This window comes from Pholis gunnellus (assembly GCF_910591455.1).
Source record: "Pholis gunnellus genome assembly, chromosome: 3".
NCBI classification, from domain to species: Eukaryota; Metazoa; Chordata; class Actinopteri; order Perciformes; family Pholidae; genus Pholis; species Pholis gunnellus.
Window position 1 is genome coordinate 10,652,775 of NC_136529.1, and position 23,803 is coordinate 10,676,577.

Below are 23,803 nucleotides of genomic sequence, written 5' to 3' on the forward strand. Positions count from 1 at the left end.
TACTCTCCCCCGTTCTCAATCATCTCTAGTTTACAAAATCAGTCACACACTCACACAAATAAACATTACATGACGCGAGAAACTGCACATAATTTTTTTTTATTGCAAATTTGGGATTACAATGAAGGATAAAATAATTAGTATGGTAAAATACATGTATTTGATGCCATGAATGATAAAAGCCATGCATATTACTCTACGATTAACAATTTGTATCTGCAGTGAGAAAATAACAGTGGATATGTCGGCATTTTACAGTACAAGCCATTACAGTAGAAGTGTGTATATATATTACAGCGTTATATAAAAATAGTAAATCAAGGTAGAACATCTTGTGATTCTTCCACAAATTCCCATATTGGTAGAAAAGGTCAGCTTAGAAAGTATAGCCGGGTCCTACTTACGCATACACACACGCCATGGGTTATAAAAATGTAAGAAAGATTATGAATTTACTTCTCATACTCACACTGGGCACTTTCAGACTTTTCCTGAGCTCCTAAACTCTCCACAAATTGGGGCAAATAACCTCTGCTAGCCAAATTGCAGCCCTTTACATAAGAGTTACAATTATTGCAAAATGGTGGGAATGGATGACAATGAAACGCACTCGATTAACTTCCTTTCTGTCAAACATACAAATCATCAAATGCTTGTAACTGTACCGTGTGAATGACAAACATTCATCAAAACCACGGTATCATTTGCACTTGGAGCGGTCTGTTCTTCCTTTTCCTTAATACATGCTGTGTCTTTTTATTTGCCGCATTGCTGAAGCAGCCCTTTCTTTCTGTTCCTTGTCTGGACTTTCATCACTTTCCTATTTCTTGCCATTTTGAGCTCTGTGTTAAAAAAAATCTTCTTGCTTATAAAATATATCTTTGGTTTCCATCCTTTCCTGTTTCAGAGGCATTTCATGACCACCAGATTACATCTTTCCCCACCACTGCTTATTCCAATTCATTAGGACCTGTCATCTTTCATTCTTTCCCCTCATTTCCTGGTGTTGACTAATCTCTCTATCAGGGCTCTACGTGTCCTCTGTACCTCCTCTCCCAGCCTGTCAATCTCAGATTTCAAGCGCTCGTTCTGCTCAGTCAGCTCCTGCACCTTCCGCTCGTTGTCATGCTCTCGTTCTTTGCGACTCTTTTTGGCCGAGGATGAGGATGTGTGCTGCGTGGAGGAGGCGAAAGAGGACAAGGCACTGTTGGCCCTCTCGCTGGTGGTCCTCTTGCGTTTTCCCAGGCAGGAGGACGGGTAGGCGGAGGGCGAAGAGACGGGTGAGGAGGGAGAAGAACAATTTTGAGATGGCGACTGGGAGGCCGAAGAGGAGCAGGATGGAGAATCTGGGACACAGGGCAGTTCCTCCTCGCTGGCTGAGGGAGACGCGGGACGGACATTATTAGCTTGGTGGTGTTGATGGTGGTGGTAATAATAGCCGCCGCTGATCACCGCTCCACTCGGATCCACCATTCCTACTCCTCCTTCACTCAGCAACTCGAAAAACTCTGGAGGCAGTAGATCACTGCCACCTCCTGTCGAGCCATCTCCCCTTCTCCTGCTCTCAGCCTCCGTCCGACGCTCTTCCGCTACAGCTGGACTCATGCAGGAGGAAGAGGAAGAAGAAGAGGAGGAGGATGAGGTGTGATGCAGAGGCTGAGTGTTGTGGATCTCCTCTTTTGTCCTCTGGACACCCTCGCCCCACGTCTGGCCTCCGTCCGTCAGCCACGTCAGAGAACAGCTCTCCAGAACATCCAGAAACTCCGGCTCTTTCTACAAACACAAAACGCAAATGTCAACATCTTCCAAAACATGTAAAATATCACAGTACAAGTTCATTTCACATCACTTGGTATATGAATGCTGGTTTTAAAAAAAATAAAATAGAAAATTGTTCAAATAAATCTAAAATAAGAGAAATATTAACCAAAATACGACGACGACAAACACTCACACTCATCATGGGTGCGATAGCTATTTCATTCGTCGAGCTACTGACCTCGGTGCATGTGGGGGCACGTGCCAGTTTTGCCCCTCCCGCGTCGGAGCCCAGAATATCCTGCAGGTCCTCATACCACGCCTCCAACTCTGCACCACACAACGGCCCCACGCCAGGGGGGTATGGCGGGGGCAGGTGTAGCCACTCGGCAGTCATCTCGCCAGTCAGTCGCAACACACAGGTACAAGGCCACACGGTTCACACTGGACCTGAGGGAGGGAGGGAGGGCCACACACGCCGTGTTTGTTTTTTTTACTGTTCTGCAACTTGTGTTACAGTTTATAGGTATGCAGTGATAAGGGATGGCGTTTATCATTAACACCATAATAAAGAACTAGACTAAAGTACAGTATATCGCATAAACTACTTAGTTGTAATATTGAATAGCTGGACATTGAGTGAGGAATTTGAAGATTTAAAATCTATAACCAATACGTTGTATAAAATGAACAACTTTATTAAATCTTAACTTGCAGCAAACATGCAGCACTCAGAATGTCAAATGTGAGCGTTTACCTTTCAGAAAGTCGCCGTTAATCAAGTCTGCCAATTTGTTGGCGATAGCTTGTCCCAACAGGTCTGTAAGAAAAAAGTATAAAAATCGGTTAGTTTGTAAAAAATCTGAAAAATGTTTCCTCTGACCCCTGAAATTTGCTGAGATTTCAGAATCAAAGTGATGATTTGCACAAATACAGACCAAGCTTGGTCAGGGAACAAAATGTGCCTTAAAATTTAACATGAATGGCTGATATGGAAAATGTATTAAAATAAATTATGATTAAACAAATAAATTGTCAGATTGTTAAAATGATCAACAAGGATGGAGGAAATAAATTGCATGTCTGTTAATTCCTGTAAACAAAGAGCAACACGTTGTCTATTGCGCCCCCTGCTTTCTATGGTCCTCAGAACACGCTGGGGTCGATAAACAAGTGGATGAAAACGACCAGTGGATCTCTATGGATCTTTATGGATCGCTCAGGTCTGACAGTCGGGTCTACGGATTTATTTTAATTCCTAAAAGACGTCCAGAAGAAAAATAACGAAACAAAAGCCTATTAATTACTACGTTTAATGTAGACAGTCTGGAACTCAATCATTTAATTTAAAGAAGGATTTTAGTTTTCTCCTTTAATTTGCAACTAGAGATAATTAAAACATTCTAACACAGATGTTGCAGTGATGTGTAATAATACATATTAATAAATTACAAGTGATAAAGAAATCATCTCAAGCATCTCAAGTTGTTGTCTGTTAAACGTCCTGTATTAGCGCAGGCATTACAACTTTGGTTTGATAAATCGTACCAATTATTTTCTTATGAAATTGTTTTTTATTGTGAATTGTAATATTTTCTTCTTCGGTTGGGTTACATGTCCACTGTAAGCCAAGACAATTACGTCATGGAAATGTGTGTCCAGCAGGAGCAATGGGCGAAACAAAAGGAAGCGTTCAGAGAGGGAAACAAAGACAAACAACATCTCTCCATTCATTATGAAACATTGACTATTGACAGGTTTGTTAAAAGTGGGGGAAACAAATAGAGCGTTAGCTGTCAAAAATAAAAGCCGTTCCGTTCCGAGCCAACAGCCTCACCATTACTGTCACACGTCACGCGGAGTAACGTTATTTCATTTTAGTCAAATTAAATGACACTTTAAAAAAATAAATGAAAACGAATAGGATGTTGTGGTTGCAACATGACGTTACATTAAAACACGTTTGTCACACTCGACGGTCAAAATCCTTCTAAAAAAAACTTCGGAGCCTTAAGTCCGCCTGAGCTTTGACAACTTGTCAGATAGAAGCAGACAACATATATGACAACTCCATGTAAATTGTGATGGATTAAGACGACTGTTATTCTAAAAAAAGACACCGGGATAGCTGCCAAAAACATGCCTTTTTTATTCCCAGTAACGTTACACCAGACAAGTTAAGTAACGTCAGCCGTTACTCCCGAAAGACTGGAAAACATCCACTGACTAGTTGTCAAAACTATCGAAAATAAACCTCCACTTACCCTTTTTTTTCTATTCGCTCGTCTTCTCGACTGTCTTGAACTCGAATGTGGATATTTTAGTAAAAATTGGTGATAGCTCATGTTAACCATTGTTCAGTCTTCACGGCTGAATGTGATTTTTCGGAAACTCCCGGTGGTGTTTATATCGAGAGGGAGGCCAACCGAACTATGCACGGGAAGGTAGTTTCACCACAACCTAGCATGGATGTGAGTGACGGACGTTCCAACGGTCCAATCAGGAGAGCGGAGTTAAGATCTTTTCCTTAACGACATCCAATAGGGTGACTCCAAATATAGCAAAGAGGCGGGGCCTCGTGTCGTCTCTGCTGCTGGTTCCCTGTATAGTTTGTACGAGCAGCAATTGTGATGCAGTCATAAGACGGCCAGGACGAATTTGGGGCGTATGGGAGTCACATGAAAGGAATGATGCAATGCTTGGCAACCAATTTCTAGCTGGGGATAACACCAGCAGAATCAGAACATGTTTTATTAAACAGTGTTGGCTCTAACTAAAATCTAAAAATATACATATATGCATGGATATCTAATGTCGAAGAATTGCTTGTTCCCGGAACACAAAAGTATAATTGATTTTTCTCAAGAATTGTTTTATCGTGGGAAAAAAAATCCATTTAGCGCGTTCTTGTTTTTTTTTTATTCATTATATTGTCATTCGTTTGTTTTCACCTGACTTTTGATTACTTCAGTTTTTAGATTTCCATTGCACACACCCCTTTACTCCATCATCCACGAGGGAAAAAACAATAACCGGTCCTCCCCCTGAAACGACACTCTTCTACCGGACCAGGTGTGGTTCTGGACCACACACATCTTTTATTTGTCCGGAATGTGTAGTATGCAGCAGACCAGACTTTTAAGTACACATGTGGTGTCGTATTCTCATTCATTTCATACCGCGCGCTCTACTGCAGCTCCGCGAGATATCAAAACACACGCCCGGCCGATGGAGAGTCTGTGGCGCGAGCTGAGCGGTGCTGGGTGTGTTCCAGCAGCACGCGGTCCCCTTTTAGGTGTCCGGTTATAAATTCAGCTGCTGGTGATGGAATTCAGCATTCATTTTTTTATTAGACTTTAGTAATCATTATAAAGCAACTTTTAATACATGTTTCTGTCTCTGATAGGTGTGTTGTCATTCGTATTTGAATGATAACACCCAAAAAAATATTTGGAACCTCAGACAAGAAAAACATATTGTGTTTATACAGAAAGAAATATGGCACAATTCGCATTTATGGATCAATTAATCTTACAATTACCCATCGAAATAGCCTATGATACACAACATTGTCAAAAAAGATTTCACTATTTATAAGGTTCACACTAGCACTATAGCTTTGTTTTCCTATATGCATTTACTAATGAGTACTATTGTGTTTGTAGATACATTATATTTAAAAGAATCACTAGTCTCTACTGAAACGTTAGATTTACTATTTATAGAGTATACCACACATACAATGAAACCACTTTATAGAAAGTGACGAAATACCAGATTAAATCCACAAAGTTCAACAAGGTCACCGTATCAGACACCGGAAGCCAGACAGCAAATGTTATCCTGTCATAGTTACAGTGTTGCACGATGAACACTAATAAACAACAGCGAAATCAACAACAACAACAAAAGTGACAACAAAATAAAAGCACGTTTCATCATGCTCCTGACACTTTCTGCCCTAATCCCAAACTCGGCACACACAAACTGTTCTCCATGCACGGCGCAGCGTGCACGGCTCGACATGCACAGCCCCCATAGCAACAGCGCCAAGTAGCGAATAGAAAGCTCAAATACTGTCTCTAGGACCCGGGTTAAAGCGCTGCAGGAAGCACCGGGAACGCGTCACGACTTGAGTGGCTGTTGCTGAGTAGTTCAGCATACTTTCTCTACACACCCCTCCCTCTCCACTCCCGCCGTCTGTTTATTTAGTCGGTCCCGTCGTCTGTGTTGTATTAATTATATTTAAAAAAAAAGAACACTGTTTACAACCGCCGGATCGAGTTTTCCTCTTTTTCTGTTTAGTGTGACGACGGCGGTCCCTGTTTTCTAATTGATTGTCGTTTCAATAGACAACCGTTATAATAAAATGAGAGGAAAAAAAACTAAAACAAAGATGTAGTGAGTTAATGATGAGATCTATTATTGATCCTCTGTTATGTTGTTCTCTTATGACTCTGAGCTGACTGATGTAAACAAGCACTCCTACTGATTACTGGTCACGCGGATCAGCTTTTAGAGGAGATTTGGGTTTTACTGAACGTTGAATTTGTATATATGTGTTTCTATGGTGTTTCTGTGATGTGTACTTGCTGTATCTTAATCTCACTAAATTTCTTTTGGTCTGCCTTGTCAATATAATTATTTTTTAATTAATATGTTTTAGCAGACCTACACAATACAGCATATATTTGTAAAAACGTAAATCCAGTTATGTCCACATTACTTATACACAGTGTAAAGTATGATATCCAAATGTGTCGATTATGAACACAAAACAAGCTAAACAAATATAAATTAATATGACTAAATAACTATAAAAAAAATGTTTTATGTAATGTAAACAGAGACATTTTTATTTTTTATTTTCCTCCTCTTTGTCGTGCTGCCACATGGAATTAGAAGAAAAGCTGGTGTTTGAAAAATAATATCAATGATAAAAAAGAAGAAGAAGAAGACAGAGGTGGTTGTTTGGAGTTTTTAACAATTTTTGGCTATTGTTTTCCTTAGTTTTATAGACAGAAAGAGTCTGGGGAATTTCCAGCCACCGCACTCTCTTCTCTCTGTCCTGTGCCCTTGGTCAAGGCTCCACACCCAGTTCCCCCTCACTCACACACACACACACACACACACACACACACACACACACACACACACACACACACACACACACACACCAGCTGTCGGAATCCTTCCCTTCTCTGAACTGAGACCAACTGATACAGCTGTTAACATGTAGTGATACAGTAAATCCCCTTTCTCTCTCGCTCCCTGTCTCATTGTGTGCTCTTCTTCTGGGTCCCAGACAACCAGCAGACAGACCTCCTCACCTTATCAGACATTCTGGCCTATTGGTGAAAACTGGGAAAGAAATATTACCAAAAAAATCTCTGGTTGCGTGTGTGGAATGAAAAGTGAAACTTGAAAGTGGCAGTGATGCATGGGTGAGATTCCAGGGCAATATATAAATGGGATATTTTGCCAACATTTATTACTTACAGTGCTTTGTCAGCAATCTTTAGATCCCCATTGTTACTACATTCATCTCTTTTGCCAATGCCCATCTCAGCCGAGGCCAATAACGCACCTCTCCATTGTCTTGATGATGCTCATTAATCAACTCATTTGCATTTTTATTTCCTCAGAAGGTCCCCCATCTATCATCTCCTGTACAAGTAAGATGTCCAGCATTCACACAAAGCAGACGACGATTTCAGCTTTATTTCTGAGTGTGTTCAAGTCATCCACTCAATCCCATCTTTTCTTGTCCAGATTTAACAGCTAGATGTCACATCCACTTGTTGAGATTTCTGTGTTTGGATCTTCAGGACGACTTTGAAGACAATCTTGTTAGTCTGTTAAAACCCTGTTTACGTCTCACCTCTCTTCACACATACAGTCTCCGTCTCCTCTTTTTCTCATTCGCTACAAGCCTCTCATTCTGCCCCACAACGGTATCCATCCCATTTTACTCTGCTTACCTCCGCCCACTTCTTCTGTCCTCCTCTCTGCTTCTCCACAGACGCCCTAACTGTCCAGACCCATTCAGGGAAACTTGACAAACTGATGCAGGGGAGCATTGTGTGCTTTGCTTTCTCTTTTTCGTAGCTTCTTTTTGATTTCTGATGTCAGTTCTGTCTCTCCGTCTACTTATCGTTAGCCTCCATTTCATGTTCAGAGGTGTTATTATTCGTCATTTTACTACTGTTTTCCAAAATAGAGGAGATACAAGTGTTGTTGATGCAATAAAGCTAATTGGAATTTTGTTGAATGTTTGTTAATATTTGATTACATGGCATTGTAATCAATACATGTATAAGAATGTGCTTTTTATCCATATCTAGACTGTAACTAGTGCTCTGACTTCTTCATTTCTTGGCTCCGACATACGTGTCAAAGATGAGACATAAGAAAAAAGGCAAAAACCACATGCTCAAGCAAAAGACTGTAGGGCATTAAGCTTTAAAAGCCTGTCTGAACAGGTGGGTACACTGGCAGCGAGGCACACACTCCAGGCATCCTTTTCTTCCTCTCCACTTAGATTTCCCCCATATCAGCACCAGAAACAGATTTGTGAGCAATTGGTGCTCCCCACAGCCTCCTCCTCCTCTGTGTTCAGCTGCTCTGTGCTGCCTGAGGACTTCACTATTTACTTTGTCCAGTGGTGGAAAGGGTGGTGTGGGCTGCTGACATATAGCTCATGATAGCAACGTGGCTGTTACAGTGAAGAATGACTGGAGGTTAAATTAGGCTAAAAGCCTTCTAAGAATCATAAAATCGTCTGGTTTTTAAATAGGGGTTCTGTTTTACAGTGCATTCATCCGCGGTACTTTTAGCCTTGTTCATATTCAGGGCCACCTGGAGAGACGTGGTCTAAAGTGTAATTGTAATCCTCGTTAACAGCGTTTTGTGCTGACCTCCTGATAATCTTCACTCTGTTATAGTGTATACATGAGTCTTAACAGTCGGGCCTGGGCTGACCAGATCTTACACCCAAAATAGAAGGACAAATGCAGTATAACATGATATACAGTATACACGGTATGTCTCTGTGACCATCTGGGGCATTCCCTTCTAAGTCGGAGCTCTGGATCTTGTTCCCGGCGAGTCACATTTGATATGTCCTGTCCAAGCAGCCCCGTGTTGACCTCCCCCCCCGCCGACCGTTAGGGAAACAGGAAGCTGCACAGCAGTTAATCGTTTTCTGAAATAGAAGAAAGATGCAATACAGGCAGTGATATGCCGCTATGACTAAGCTAAGCAGAGGAGGAATCCACAGGACCTGTAGCACAGGTTTTTATCATGAGTGACCTCCATTGGCAACTCAGTAAACTTGTAAGCAGCTACTTAACTCACATGATGACTCATCAGACACACCTGATCCTTGCCCTGCTGAACGTTACCTGTCTGTGCCTTTATCACTAATACAGTCACCTGACATCAAGCTTTTTGTGAAGCTGCTGATGCCAGATGGATGTGAGGTTAACCTGAGAGAAAATCACTGAGTGCCTTGTGTGTTAATTTACTGAGTAAATGACAAACTGACACATTTAAAGCCACTAATTTGATAACACTGGAGGCTTGATAATTGCTGGCACACTTCATGGTTGGTGCCTTAAAAGCTCTTCATCATCTCAAGTTTTCAGTTACTTGTTTCGAATGTAGTTTTTCCAATATAGACACTGTCGTATAAACTAAAATTAGATCCATCTATCTACTTTAAATCCAGCTGGTCAGGAATGTCAAGTTACTCTCCTGTTAGGGATTACCAGAGCAAACACAAACTGGGTTGTTAGTTATTTAACATTTGGGAGTGTAACAGAATTTATTTCTACAGGGAAGTTGGATGGAACAGAAACATGTGAAAGTATGGCAGAATAATTCACTCATGTACGTGGTCTATCTTTGATAGTTGTTCTCTGAATAACAGTGAACAATGTGTTTGACCTGTTTTTAATAGATGCTCTGCTGCCACCCAGTGTCACACACAGGCATACCAATTCCATACAATTAAACCACAAATGGGTATTTAGTTGTAAGATTTTGAATACCACCAGATTAGAATTTAATTAAAAAGGCAAATTATCAAATTTGTCACTCCATGAAATGTGCTTTACATGACTGATGGCTATATTTTGCAATAGAAACAGCTGATGCCTCTAGCAGCCACTCGTTTTGTGCCTCGTTCAACATCAGTGTGCAACCTTGCATCATCCAAGACATTCATCTGATAGAAGTGCTCAGGCATCAGGCAAGACATGTCCACACGCTCCCCACAATGACAGAAACAAATGAAGACTTCCACTTGATCCAATACGTTTACTGATTTGGTGTAATTAATACAGTAATCACCTTTTTATTTCTATTTTCCATTCAACCGAATCAGTATGAAGTGGGCACCTATTTCACCGATGAAGAGATCATTAAAAAAAAGCGATCTTATAAAATAAGGTGTCAAGCTTATCGCACTTTATTATTGATTCGTTCCCATGACCACAGATGTACAATACAGTTGACTTGTAGGCAATGACAAAGCAGATTAAAAGTTTGTCTGTGGTGTCTGGTCTCAGTCATAATAATATAGTTACAAGCGACTGAGCGTGAAGAAACAAAAAGGTACACAGGCATATTTACAAGCTTTCCTTCCGTGACTTGGCCCCGACACTCGCACAAGCGTGCTGCCGCTACAACACTAGAAGACAATAGAGCTGGATTTTATTTTGTCTTTTTAACACAGTTGACATCTTTAATGTGCGATCCATCAACCCAACATTACTGTGATCTGTTTCATTTGACCAGAGTATACAGTACAAAGTTCGAAAGGAATGGAGGAATTTCTTATGTTTAATACTAATAATAAAAACAATCCAGTCTAAAACTCAATAAGCTTAACAGGGGACTGCAATCAGTGGCATGGATAGAGTGGACACACGTGTGTTCAGTTCGATGCAAGAGAAAGGAAGAGGAAAAGGAGGGTGGACAAGAACATTTAGTCTCCTTTTGTTTGTTTTTCCATCTTTCTAACATTCCACTTAGTGAAAAAAGGCGAACAAGAGCGTAAGAGAGAAAGAGAGCGAAAGAGAGAGATGGCCAGAAAGGACAGAGTTAAACCCCAAATCCCTCCTCTGTGACCTCGAGCCAGCTCACATTAGTCCATGTTCTACACTCTTCTCCTGGACCGCTCCAAACATCTGCCACCGTTTATTTGGAGAGCTTCTTCATCCTCTGATCTAGTGACGCAAAGTTATCTTCTACAGCCACCAGATTTTCCTTCATTGTCTGTTGGACCTTTGGGAGAAGAGGGGGGGGGGATAAGCATGTTAGGTTACAGGTGAAAGAAATAGAAGTAGAGTTGAAGATGTAAGGAGGGAAAGCGTGGATATGAATTAGAGCCTCTGAGGAGGCATAGACAACAAGCATCGTGTAACTCAAAGGAGCTCACTGAAGGGAGAACCTTGATAGATATGCAGGAAGATCAAACATTCACTGGTTCCAGATTCTCAAATGGGAAACTCCGTTTTCTATCATTGTAAATTGAATATAGTTGGCTGGATAAAACAAGACATTTGAAGACTAAATCCCTACTGGTTACTTAATTAATGAAATATTATAGCTGGAACAAACAGTCAATGTGTTGATGAATTTGTACTATTGGTGTGACAAAACAAGCCCATTGGGCCCTCAATGAAAGTGACATTGTTAACATTTCATGGACTCAATGATTGAACAAAATAATCAATAATAAAATAATCACGAGTTGACACCCTATTAAATATATTTACACAGCTGTCATGCATGTGTAAGGTTAAGTTGACAGGGAGTTAAAAACACAATTACTGCCATCATTATGAGGCTGCAGAAGACCTTTCTGTGATGTATGCATGTCATTGTTAGATTTAACAACCTTCTAAAAGCCAAAGGGTACCTCACACTTCAGAACACAACGCAGGTCTATCAAGAGTAAGTTGAAACATGTTCTGACTTCTGAAGTTTTTACCTCAGAAGATGCAGTTTAGTCGTTTGACTTCAGAAAGAGATTCGTATGAAATCTTTTTGCGTGGAGACAAGCGAGCATTCCTACGGGCCTCGTTAATGTCTCTTTGGTTGGAGTAAACTGAATTATTTTTTCCCAATTGTGCAATGGATCTTGAACTTCCTACCTGTGTTAGCAGAGTGTTATTGTCCTTCAGAGAGTTGTTGATCATCTGCTGAGTGGTGTCCAGGTGGGTCAACAGCTGGCCAAACTGCATGGCTACGAGACGCCGGTGAGGTTGGATCAAGTGAAATGGAGGCGAGAGAAAAAAAGAAGCAGTTAGATGCAGTATTAGTTCACTAATTTACAAAATGTGTGGTTTAAAAAAAAGTTGCTTAAAAATGCAATGTTGTCGTTGCTCTGAAAGTGAAGGAGGGTAAAGAGACAAATGTAATGTGAAACTGATGAAAGACTTGAAGGATGAAGCTGTATTTCCTTTTACTTCACTGGTAAAGAAAGATCAGGAGGGAGTGCAGCTCAACCTCATTGGCTGCAGACTGTGACAGATTGCTGCAAAGTGATTCGGGATGATAAATGACCTCTTTCAGCGCCCACGAATGAATCATCAATATAATCTATTAATGCCACGGTTCTGCTTTCATGTGCTAAATAACAAAAAGATGATAATGTGATATATATAATATCATGCATCTCTTTCTCCCCGAGGGGGTGTTTAACAGTATTGCTAGATTTAGTCTAATTCTATTACCATTTTGAGACTCCCTCTCAGTGATTTCTTTTGCCCTTTGTTATAATAGAAAGGCATGGTTTAGGCTAATTCCATTATCCGTTTGAATCCCATTTTCGCTTAGTTTTCTTCTTTTGTCTCGCACTCCAGACGTCCCCCATTGCAAATGCAAATCTTTCCGGCCGCATATTACTTCCCAGCCCAGACGCGCTTGAAACATGATCCGGGTTCCCACCCTGTTATGTTCTGTAGCTACATCCTACACAAACCCTCCCACTAACCTACATACATCCTCTCCTTGAACTCCCGTGGGTGTCATTTCAAGGTTCTCTTCCTCTCACATTAAAGAGCAGAACATAAATTATAAAAGTTTTCATCGTTAGGATCCTTACTGGGGTGAAATCTGCCCCTTGAGCAATAATATTATAATAATTGCAATATGAACCAATTACTCAACACCACTACATCCATATAATGTTATTGCGTGAGGTGAAAACAAACAATATTGGCTCATGGCTGAGAGAGTTGTGTGAGGACGCGCAGCAGAGCAAGTGTTGGTCGACCACCTTGTTCCCGTGCGTTACCTTGTTCATGCAACTCCTTCACAGCGACGAGCCTTTGCACCACCTGAGGCACAGAAGTGGACATGGCATCCCACTTCTGCACCACGTCATAAAGCTGCGACACCTGGCGGGTAAACACACACAAGCACATTTAATACCCAGATAAACCCCGCCAGCTACAATAACATGTTTGATTTAATCTTAGTTTCATGATGCAATATGTATTGTACTGTAAATGATACCTGCATTTATTATAATAAGCAGAATTACCTACATTAAAACCCAACTTTTTATGGCTGAAGACTAGTTTTTTTGTCTCAAAGAATCAAACAGCATTGTCCAATAACCCAATGTATCAAAACTTTTGGAATTCGTCATAATAACAATATCTTAACATGCCCTGCCCTCTACTGGCCTTTTATGTGTACAGCACGGTACCAAAGAGTCGATGCCAAAGAGGCACGAGATCGCTGCCTGGAAGTCATGCAGATCTCACAGCAGAGAACATGAAACCCTGAAATAAACCTGGTGATAACACTTTGGTTTGGCTGTGACTGCTTCCAGGCTGAGCCAGCTGTTTGTTAAAAGACAGCACGACACTCACATTCACCATGTGGTGCTACTCTTCAGTCTGGCTGCCGGGCTTTGTCAAGTGCTAGCAAATGTTTTCCAAATGAATATCTTGTCCCTAAGACTGAACTAGCAAGATTATTACTATTTTATAGGACTTCCTGACGAAAGCTCAACTCTTATGACTGTGGGAATCTTCCATCTTAAAGTGCTTCGTAACTTTGTGTGAAAGCATCTGAGATAATTACTGCATTTAGCTGGCGCTGCTGGATGTGCGCTGTGCAGGGATTACAAACCTTGTTCTGTGTCTCGGCGTCCTCAATCGCTGCCTTGTGTTTAGCGATCTCATTCATCTTCCCGAGGACACTCTAAATGGGAGAGAGAGAAAAATAAATAGTAATTTAATTCTTTTTGTGTACCGTTTTAGAGGCAATCAGATACATTACAGAAAAACAGATGCGCATAGATTAGATTCATGGTAATGCTGGGGTAGATTGACAGGCGACACAACGTATTTCAAAAGGTACAAATACTTGAATACATGTTCAAGTATTTATCAGTATTTCAACCCCAGAGCAAAAGCACTGCTCACTCTCTCTCTCCCGGAGTGCGTGAGGCTGATTGAAAAATAATTACTGTGCGGTCATAGCTGAAGTAAAAACACTTCACAATAACCCCCAAAACTTTACTTTTGGTTCTTTTTAGCGGGCAAGCTGCAGTAAATCAATACATACAAGAGTCAGAGGAAGGGCTGTGGTCTGTATCTTATTTTATATTTTAATATTTGTTAGATACACAAGACACACTGTGTGTATAAGTTGTTAATAAGCTTTGGGTTTGCGGGGTTAGCTGTTGCACCATCTCGACCGTACTGAACGCAAATAGATGAAATATCGAGCTCGTTATAGAACTCTCTCCGTAAGACAGAAAAACAACATATATTTATTTTAAGACAAAGTTCCCGTGGGAAACGTGAAGTATAAATAAGAATGCAGTGAAATTGCAACTGATATTCATATAAAAATCATCCAATTCCCCCTGAACCCCGCGCTGTGTACTGATTGGTTACCTGCAGTCTGGCCTCCACTTGATCCAGAGTAGCTGAGTCTAGTGCGCTGACCCTCGCCTGCAGGAGCTCTATGGTGGCCTGATTCAAACAAACACACAAGTTAAATAGAAGCATGAACCCAAGTGTTCTTACTCTCGCTACTGGCACAGCAACAATAAACAAACTTGGGAGGAACTGATGTCATTCATCTTTGAAGTATGACCCAGTTCTCTGGCTGCACATCAGACACACTGACTCCACTCGGTGCGTTCCCATAAAAAAAGTTGTTGACTTCTTACCATCAAACTGGCTCCTTGTACGCCAGAACTCAGAGGTCCCTGCAACAGAAACACAAAGACGGACAAAGAAATATAAGAAGAAGCAATGCAGCCATCATTTACATAAATCAAGTGCAAGATGTTATTCAGCTTCAGTAAGCGGATGGTTACACGGCAACAGGAGCGTGAAAATTCCACCGGTGTGAGAGTGAAAGAGAGAGAGAAGCATTAGAGAGGACGTGTGTGAGAGTCGGTGTGTACCTGCTTGTCTGATCCTGAGCCAACAGCCATCTCCAGCTCAGCTAGACGCTTCTCCAGTTCCGCCATCTACAGGGACCGAACAAGGCAACACAAGGCTGGCAGTGACAACAGCATCCCACAAGACACACAAACACACACACAGACAGACAAACACCCACGCACGCACACAGGCAGGAAGCCTTTTGTCCCGTTTATTTACCATTAAATATTCTGACATTCCTCTCACGAGAATGAAAACAAAAAGACGTCTAGCAGATCAACATTTGCTCATTTCACGAGTGCGTTAGCTCCCAGACACTTCGCTCTGCTTCCCCTCCACCTCCCTCCACACTTTACCTTGGCAGATTCATTGAATTTCTCCTGCTCCGGTCTGCTGTGCAGCTCGTAGAGCACCACTCCATCTGGGCCCTTAGCCGATGCCGTCGGCTTGCCGTCTCCCGCAATGCTGCCACGGTTGCCCTTGGCCACTTCCAGCTGGGTGAGCAGACGCCTGGGGGGGGGGAGGAAGGAAGGAAGGAAGGAGACACAAAAGGATTAAATGTTCAATATTGTTATCAGCTCCATGTGTTGCTTTTCAAGCTCTGTTGTAAACGGCAAGGTCAAGGTGAGCTTAGATCTTTTTTTAGAGCCGTTTTTCATCACTTTTTATTCCCCTTCTCCCTCTTGTGTCAGTCTCTTTCCCTCTCTATCTTCAGTACAAAGATGTAGTCTTAAATGTCGCAACTGTATGTTTCCATTCACTCTATGGCCTTGGTGGTAATCTCTCTCTCCTTCTACAGTTTTTATTAGCCTTCCTCAATCATCCGTCCATCGGTTCTTGTGCTCCCCAGGTAGTGCTACGCTGAGCTCAGGGGGGGGGTTATGTGGGCGATTGATACCAGCTGCTCTGCCTTGCCCTTGTTACTCTCTTACTCGTTACATCTGGATTACAGCGTGCTCATTGGAATTAACTCCCCTGCTCCTCCCTCCCACCATCCATCGTTGACACTCCCTCTATATCTTCAAGCTACCATTGTCCTTATCCCTCTTTCCAGCCATGCCCTGCCTACTGCCTCATCACTCTGCAAGGGTCTGATTAGCCTCAGGTTCCAGACGTTTCGTCCTCTTGCTTTATTGCCTCGTCACCCAGCTCACCTGGCCAGTGCTCCGTCTGGGTCGGCCAGATTGATGTGTGCATGGGGTCCCAGCAGCGAGTCGAGGTGGGCAGAGACCAGCTGCTGCTTGAGCTGGGCAGCGTGCTGGGCGAGGACCACCGGGGTCAGGCGCTCCTCTGCGTTGGTTTCCTGCGTGGCAGACTGGAAGCAGAGGAACACCGCCGTCAGCGAGTGACTGAGTTCTACGCGGCAGTGACAGGTCAAGCACCAACGCAGAGGTATTCAAATTTTACAAAAACAACGCTTTGCATTCGGCATGTAAATTGAATTTGTTCCGATATTATATTTCAGTAGAACAGAATTACAGATATTGGATTAGCTACTGTAGCTTGCTGCATGGGATGTATATTTTAGGGTAAACAAATTAAATAACTAAATACAGAGGTGTATTTTTTTATGTTTTACTTTTGTTTAGACTTGTTTTGTTTATTTATTTGGAAAGCTTGAGCTGTATTTTGCTGGAGTCATGTTTCCTGAATATCTACAACAGGTTAAAATGGTGTCGACCCGTATTCAAAAACAGACACAATAAAGAGAATAATAATCTGGTGTGATCCCTGCATGCTAATTCAGCACACTATCATCAAACTCTGACATTATTCTCAATAAATGTGCTCTATATAAGTACATTACAGTATGCTCTCACCTATGCAATGCAGCAGAGGACTTCTCCATTCAATACAGTCACCCTGATGAATGGCCACACTTTGAATTTGGAGTGAGGCCATGACTCCAAGGAGGTCTTTCACAAGTTTAAATTTAGAGACTGAAACAGAGAAGCAGGCTGCTCGTTCTGCCAGCATGACCTGCATGAGCTAAAAGCCATGGATTCTGTCACAAGAACTGCCAAACTCAGGTTGAATTTGGCGTTGGGACTCATGGAGCAGCAGACTCTACTCTGAGAGTATCCAAAGTAATGACACCGAAGGTTTAATTAGTTTTCGGGGTTGAGGAGTCTTTGTAAGTCTGAAAAGCAATTCCTTGGACTGTGTTTTAATCAATTCATTTCCAGCTAATTTAAGGCTTCAGTGCACACGCCGTACAAAGCTCAGGTCTCTGGAGCAACAGTAAGAACGGGACATAAATATTCCACCTTTCAAACTGCTCCAACTAAAAGGTTGCCCCCTCCCGTGATGATGTGGTCAAGGAGCAGAGCGGAGGAAAGTCTCTTTGCTGAACGGCTATTGAATTTGTGTGCAGAGAGCTAGATAAAGGCTGGATCATCAGAGCCAAGTGCTGTGGGCAAAGAGGGAGGCGTGCTCGAGCTCATGTGTGCGTCTCGGCTGTCAGTTCACCTGGATGGTGTCCACCTCCTGAGTGAGTTCCTGGATCTCGTTCACCAAGCGCTGGTACTTCTGCTGGGGCGTCTCCTTCACTCCACAGCCCTCTCCGAGCTGAGCAAAGATGAGAGGGCATAGTGAACACTACACAACAGCAAAGTGAGTCTAATACAGAGAGAGCACGCTCTTGACTTTATCAAGTGCCAATAAAAAAAATCCTCACGGTTTTGTTACCCTGAAATGAAACACGTTTTAAAAAGAACAAAAGGTGAAGTAATTCATTTGTGCTGACTAGAAGGTACTCACGATTTCAAATTCTCCTGACTCGTAGCCCACTCTCTGGCTTCTACTGATTCTGTCTGAGAAGTCTGTGAAAAGGAGACAAACGGCTCGTTAGAAATCGAAAAGAAATAAGACGGACAGAGAAAGCAGACTGGTTGTCAGTACGAAGCCCAGCATTAAGATTTGTGGATTAAAATCGACAAAAGAATGGATCTCTTTAGTGACCCCTGGAACAGAAGAGCAACATTGTGAAGCAACAGCACCCGTTAACTACGTCTGCCAGTCTTGTATTTTGCAAAGTTGTTATTAAATGTTGTATATCTTGTATTATTGGTCATTTATATTCCTCTATCCATTAAGAGTACATTTTGTAAAAGCTATTCTAAAAAACAGATTACAATAATTTTGTTTTGTATACTTAGTATTTATGGTTATTACTGGTCACAGAATGTACTGAGGACACCAGATACAATAACAGAAACCAACCTGACGAAAAAAAGTTCATTATGTACACTTAAGTAAAACTAATGCAGTGAAATGCAACAGTCTTGCAATAAAGCCTAACTTCGAGAAGATTGTAATCATTTTGAATTTCTAAGAAGAGGTGGTGTTGATTTAAATGTTCGGCCATTTTGGAGACTGCAGTTTGTGGAGCTAATGAACTGTATTGCATTCAACAGAGAGGTGTTTCTATTATTTTGTCCACCCCATTAATACCAATGAGGGCAGGTTAAATAACAGAAACACCTCTGTATAAATTAATATAGTTATTGTAGTCATATATCTACTAAAGGTGATGTTGCCTTTCTTATAAAGTGACTTAAGTTAATAGTGACGAGTGATTTATAACCCTGTGAACTGACCGAGCCCCTTGGTGTTGACATGCTTGTCTTTGAACTTGTCAAAGGCTGCGTTGGGGTTGACCACAATCCTCTCCACGCTGTCACTGCAGAGCTCCTCCTGTTATTGAAATAAAGTCAGATGAACATTAACAAAATCTTAAAAAAGGGAATGTTGTACTATACATAGAACAAAGACTTAAAAATGAGCTGTGGCTTATTGAGCCAGTAGCCCAAGGTAGACTTGAAATATGTTATATGTTTGATCGTTGCCCCGAAATAAGATTTAAAAGAAAATGAATTATGAGGTTAAGTCAACGAGCGTATTATGACTTACAAAAGGTTAAACACCCACAGAAAATAAAAGCCACTGTAGCAATGAATCATGGAAATCTGCAACAGCTTTACAGCCAAAATTTGGGGCTGGATAGAGCCAGATTATTACAACACAATTTAGAGGACCGGCAGGCAAGAGATGAAACAGCATTATGTGTGTCACAGCCATAGTTTATCCCTGGCCTGACTGCAGACTCTTAACACCTTCTTTAAAAAGGTTTCATTCTTTGATAAAATGGGTTATCCATGTCGTATAAGTCTACTATGTTAAAATCAATGTTACGTGAATGAAGACACTTTCTTTTCTAAATGACAGTTTAGTGATTAGTGATTCTGGGGAGAACAAAACATGCATCATTTGATCAGAACTTCCTCGTGATCAATTATGATGAGCTAGAGGCTACGGTAGGATTAAAACACCAATGACAGATGACATGAGTCCGGGCTCACATACAGAAAACACCACCACAAAACACACAAAACAGTTAAGCAGATGAAGGGAGGAGGAGGAGGAGGAGGAAGGGTGAGGAGGAGAGTTAGTCAGGCTCTTACCAGCTCCTTGGGTTTCCAAAGAGAGTTAGAGAAAGTAACGGAAGAGCAGAGGGAGAGAAAAAAAGTTGGGGGGGAGGGAGAGAGAGAGAGAGAGAGAGACACAACACAGATTAATGTGGTTATCACATGCCATGCACACAACAGGAACAGTTGGCCGGGGTCGGGGAAAGATAAGAAAGAAAGCAGTGTTCTGAGAGTTGCTGCTAAAAACCCTGGAGACACACGGTTCAGACCGCTCATCGTGTCTCCAGTTCTTTCTCTCTTCCCCGATTTCAGGGTAAGATGGTCCGAAAACACCAACAAGTTACGTTCTCCTTTGATACCATACGGCACTTTATAATGCAATGCCACCACCTGCTCTCAGGGAGGGCATTGAAGGTATCTAAACATTATGCCATGGATGGCAGAATGAAGGGACAAGAAACTTAAAAGGCCTAACCGATGCTGTTAATGAAGTATATCAGAGTTAAGGCCCCTATACACAGAGTGATTTTGGTCTGTCCCAGACAAACAGAATGATATCATTGGTCATCAATCCGAGATGGAGGTCTGAGATAGCGCTGCGAGAACTATCCATCCATGGCAGATTTAGGGCATTGGTGACAAAGGAAGTCAGCATCAAAGGTCTGACAGGATCAGACATTTGGGCCCAAATTCATGAGATCAGTGTTACAAAATAAGGTCAGTGGATACTAATATGAAACTATGTAGAATACACTGGTCAACACAACACACTTGATTAAAGTAACAGGCACAAACCAAACATACTCTGGCAAAGAAGAAAACATTGAAGTGACGGCGCCACGGCCAAAGTTTAATTAGTTAAGTTAATGCATGTTTCTGATTGCATTTATCAATTATTCTAGGATACAACAGTCTGACATGTCTCAAATTTGAAAACTTAACAGTAATTTATAGCCATGTTATTAAAGCCTGACATGCAATGTACCAATGAACCTTCAAGGTGTTATTGCAGCCTATAGGGGCCTTTAAAACATCCAGTTAGTCAAAATAGTGTGGTTAGGCAGGAAGCAACTGTTAGAACATGATGATAGGTTAAAAAAAGGAAATATCTAAAACAAATGAACACTTCTCTAATGTACGTGTTGCAGCGCTGAAGACCAATCCAAATCATTTAAGAGTTCTACTTGAGCAACACAAATAGGAGGAAAAGAATAAATTCCTTGCACTTCAAAACAATCAGAAATTGATGAATTACAGGGCACAAAGAGGGTCACTCCGTCGATCCATTTCTCATTTCATCCAAATCAGTTAGAGGTAGGAAAAGTGGATATGAGATTAAAAAATACATGCATAAAAAGCATGGCATTGAGCTCACTAAGAGTAAAATGGATCCAGTCTTACTTGTACAAACTAAGGTCCCAGGAGGGTTGGGGCAGAGTCAAAACAAGGGCAAGGGTAAGGGAAGAACGAATGTGGACACATGGAAGGGAAAATGCCAATTAGGATTCACTCAGCTGGTCAGTAAACCGTCCAGCACAGCAATACACGTTTGAAACCACTAACTCTGCTTAGTGTTACAGTTGGTGGGCGTCTTCATGACATCGTTATAAACTTCCACAGTATATTTTGTTCTTTAATGATCTATTCTATACCTGTCCCTTCTCTCTATGTATACATCAGGAGATATACCAATATGTAGCTTATAATATGTGGATGATAAAGTTAAACAGTAACCTGAAAAGGACGTCTTGACATATCAATGTACATATCTTGTTTTGTGGATCACAAAATGATAATATAGTATTTATGAAGCATGAATAAATACAAGAGGGGGTCATAGATTACATATTTGTGTCTAATTTACCATACAGTGGGTACGGACAGCACACATGCAGCGACACAGTTTACTTTACAGTACTGCTGAGGTACAATCAGTGCTTTGCAGTGAAGGCATTAACAGGAATCTAAGTTATTTCGTGTTTAGGCGTTTAATCATGGCAGGGATAACGCGTACCTATCGCCGTGAAGAAATGCATTCTCCGTTATAACAAAGTGTAAACCCTCGTTTGTTAACGTCAGTTAGGTAACAAATGTGCAGCGAATCAAACAGCCTGCAAACGGACACATCCAGTCAATACAAAACGTCCACTTACCGACTCAAACTGAGCCTGGTCATCTTCTGGGAGGTCACCGGTCTCGTACACATCCGGCTCGTTAAAGGCCTAATGAAACAATCAGGTAAACAACACATCAAACAATCAGATATCCCGTTTATTGTCATTAGTCTGGCCAACGCCCCGGCCCATTCAACAACACGTATTAGCTAGCCGTTGCTACTTGGTAGCTTGTATCACAAGACACAATAGTAACAGAAATGTTTGCCACGAAGAATCTACCAGTTTTAACGCTAGTTGTTTAGTAGTTGCAAACAATAAGCAGACGACATAGTAAACATGTTAGTTAGCTTCGCTGCTAGCTGTCACATCTTGGTGCTAGCATTGCCGTGTAGCATTCTAGCTAACCTGTCTGATAACATTAGCCACTTACAATTCCGGGCAAGTTTGCGTATTTGGGATCAGCCATTTTCAGCGAGGAGCAGAGACGAGACCAATAAACCACGATAGAATATATTAGCAGTTCTTTAAACGTGTAAATGATCGATTAACCAAATCAAATTGTATCACAAGCTAACGGTAGATGAGCCAGCAGTCTCTCAGCCGGCGGAGGCTTCCAGGCTGATGTGGTCACTACGCTCTCTTGATTTGACAGCGTGTGCGTTGGGTTTCACGGAGGAGCAGGCGGACGGGCGGTGGTGTCTTAGCTACACGGACGGGGAAGAGTCCAACGGCGTACCAAAACCAACAAATCACGCGCTCCTGAGGAAGTGGAGCGTCTTTACGCATGCGCCCAGTTTGACAAATATAATGCAAGGTCCCTTTTCTGTTGTTATAGCATCCTTTTACATGTGTTTTCATATTTGCTGTCGCACTCACACAATACTTGACAACTCATTCGCTTCAACAACAAAAGTATTCTGTATTTGTTTCTAAAATTGTTTGGTTGAATTGCAGCAGAGTCGTCACACGGTGGCGCTAAAGGTACGACCAGACAACGCAATCAACGCGCCAAAGACAGTCGATTAAGACGATGATTCACTCTGTCGGAAAATATGATGCTGCTTCTCTAAAGTGGTTGTTAATTAACTAGGCTATTCCAGATAATGCAGTAAATAGCCATATAATGTACGATAAGGTAATGCTGTATGTGTCTTATTTAAATTAACTAATCATGTATTCTGCAACGTTTTTCAATGTTTTACCTTTTACTGTTATTTTTTATTTGTATCACTGCACACATTGTGGGCGTTTCGTAGGTCATGAGAAGCAACTATATTTCCAAACCAAATCCTGAAAACACAGTCAAATAAAAAAAAATGACTTTCTTAAAAAAAATCTTAAAATGTTATTCTGTTCCCTATGTCACATTTCTTACATACCAAACACAACATGTTCTATAGTTGGCTGGATATTAATTATATGTCTAAGATTTATTATAAATGATTTACATGCAAAATGCACTGACAGTGCAGGGGTTGACTATTCATATCATAGGCCTATACAAAGAAACTTCTTATAATTACATAATACTGTATAAGTGTGAGTGTGTTCACGTAATGCACGTTTCTTTTTCATATTATCGCTTACTATACATTGCACACAGTATGTTACATAACCTACAACACATTATTATTCATTGAATTCAACATACATACAGTGAATCAGTGTAAACCACTCACATGATTGGTATAGATGACTAAGCGTCATTTGAGGTCCATTTATTTACATCTCAAGAGGCTTTGTCATCCATTGCCCTCTGGCATGCAACTCTGGATATTGTGGTCTATTTCTTGGGGTATTTCTAAGGCATTTATTTCATAATTCTCATTCAAATGCAAATAGATACATTTTAAATGTAAACTTATTGTAAGTGTTACAGCTTTATTCTCTCTTACTGTGTTTCTTGTCTATACATTTTACGCCAAGAGGAGCCACTGGCAGAACTCACATATCTTTTTAAAAGGCCACTATTTTACAAATAAAGTCTGATACTCATCATTAGTATAATAAACTGTGAAACTGTTGTATAGTGTCTATTGTGGCTAAACGCCTGGGAAAATAACATTTACTAGGCAGGGAT

The 23,803-nt window shown here is 41.3% G+C and overlaps 2 protein-coding genes across 2 annotated transcripts; both read right to left on the reverse strand.

Moving 5' to 3' along the window:
* Positions 1 to 81: 81 nt before the first annotated feature.
* Positions 82 to 4,127, reverse strand: ddit3 (DNA-damage-inducible transcript 3). The gene is made up of 4 exons (XM_079186403.1): positions 4,023 to 4,127; positions 2,516 to 2,578; positions 2,000 to 2,208; positions 82 to 1,773 (listed from the first exon to the last, which is right to left on the reverse strand). Exons 3-4 carry the CDS (start codon positions 2,153 to 2,155, stop codon positions 994 to 996), a joined length of 936 nt encoding a protein of 311 aa, XP_079042529.1. The 5' UTR covers positions 2,156 to 2,208; positions 2,516 to 2,578; positions 4,023 to 4,127; the 3' UTR covers positions 82 to 993.
* Positions 4,128 to 10,212: 6,085 nt separating this feature from the next.
* dctn2 (dynactin 2 (p50)) lies at positions 10,213 to 22,340 on the reverse strand. Its single transcript, XM_079184422.1, has 14 exons — positions 22,154 to 22,340; positions 21,760 to 21,828; positions 18,779 to 18,875; positions 17,940 to 18,001; positions 17,649 to 17,747; positions 16,334 to 16,494; positions 15,536 to 15,689; positions 15,200 to 15,265; positions 14,960 to 14,998; positions 14,682 to 14,759; positions 13,909 to 13,980; positions 13,064 to 13,166; positions 11,919 to 12,010; positions 10,213 to 11,046 (listed from the first exon to the last, which is right to left on the reverse strand). The coding sequence occupies exons 1-14, from the start codon at positions 22,187 to 22,189 to the stop codon at positions 10,960 to 10,962; spliced, it is 1,215 nt and encodes a 404-aa protein (XP_079040548.1). The 5' UTR covers positions 22,190 to 22,340; the 3' UTR covers positions 10,213 to 10,959.
* Between the last annotated feature and the right edge of the window lie 1,463 nt (positions 22,341 to 23,803).

What these genes read in the sequence shown, in the direction of transcription:
- dctn2 (XM_079184422.1), bottom strand. Translation starts at nt 22,189, where the DNA reads ATGGCTGATCCCAAATACGCAAACTTGCCCGGAATT. An exon ending in AAGTGGAGGCCAGACTGCAG is followed by an intron (nt 13,981 to 14,681) that starts GTAACCAATCAG and finishes TCTCCCATTTAG; the next exon opens with AGTGTCCTCGGGAAGATGAA. An exon ending in GAAGGAGTTGCATGAACAAG is followed by an intron (nt 12,011 to 13,063) that starts GTAACGCACGGG and finishes GGCGTCTCGTAG; the next exon opens with CCATGCAGTTTGGCCAGCTG.
- ddit3 (XM_079186403.1), bottom strand. Translation starts at nt 2,155, where the DNA reads ATGACTGCCGAGTGGCTACACCTGCCCCCGCCATACCCCCCTGGCGTG. An exon ending in GTGCCCCCACATGCACCGAG is followed by an intron (nt 1,774 to 1,999) that starts GTCAGTAGCTCG and finishes TTGTGTTTGTAG; the next exon opens with AAAGAGCCGGAGTTTCTGGA.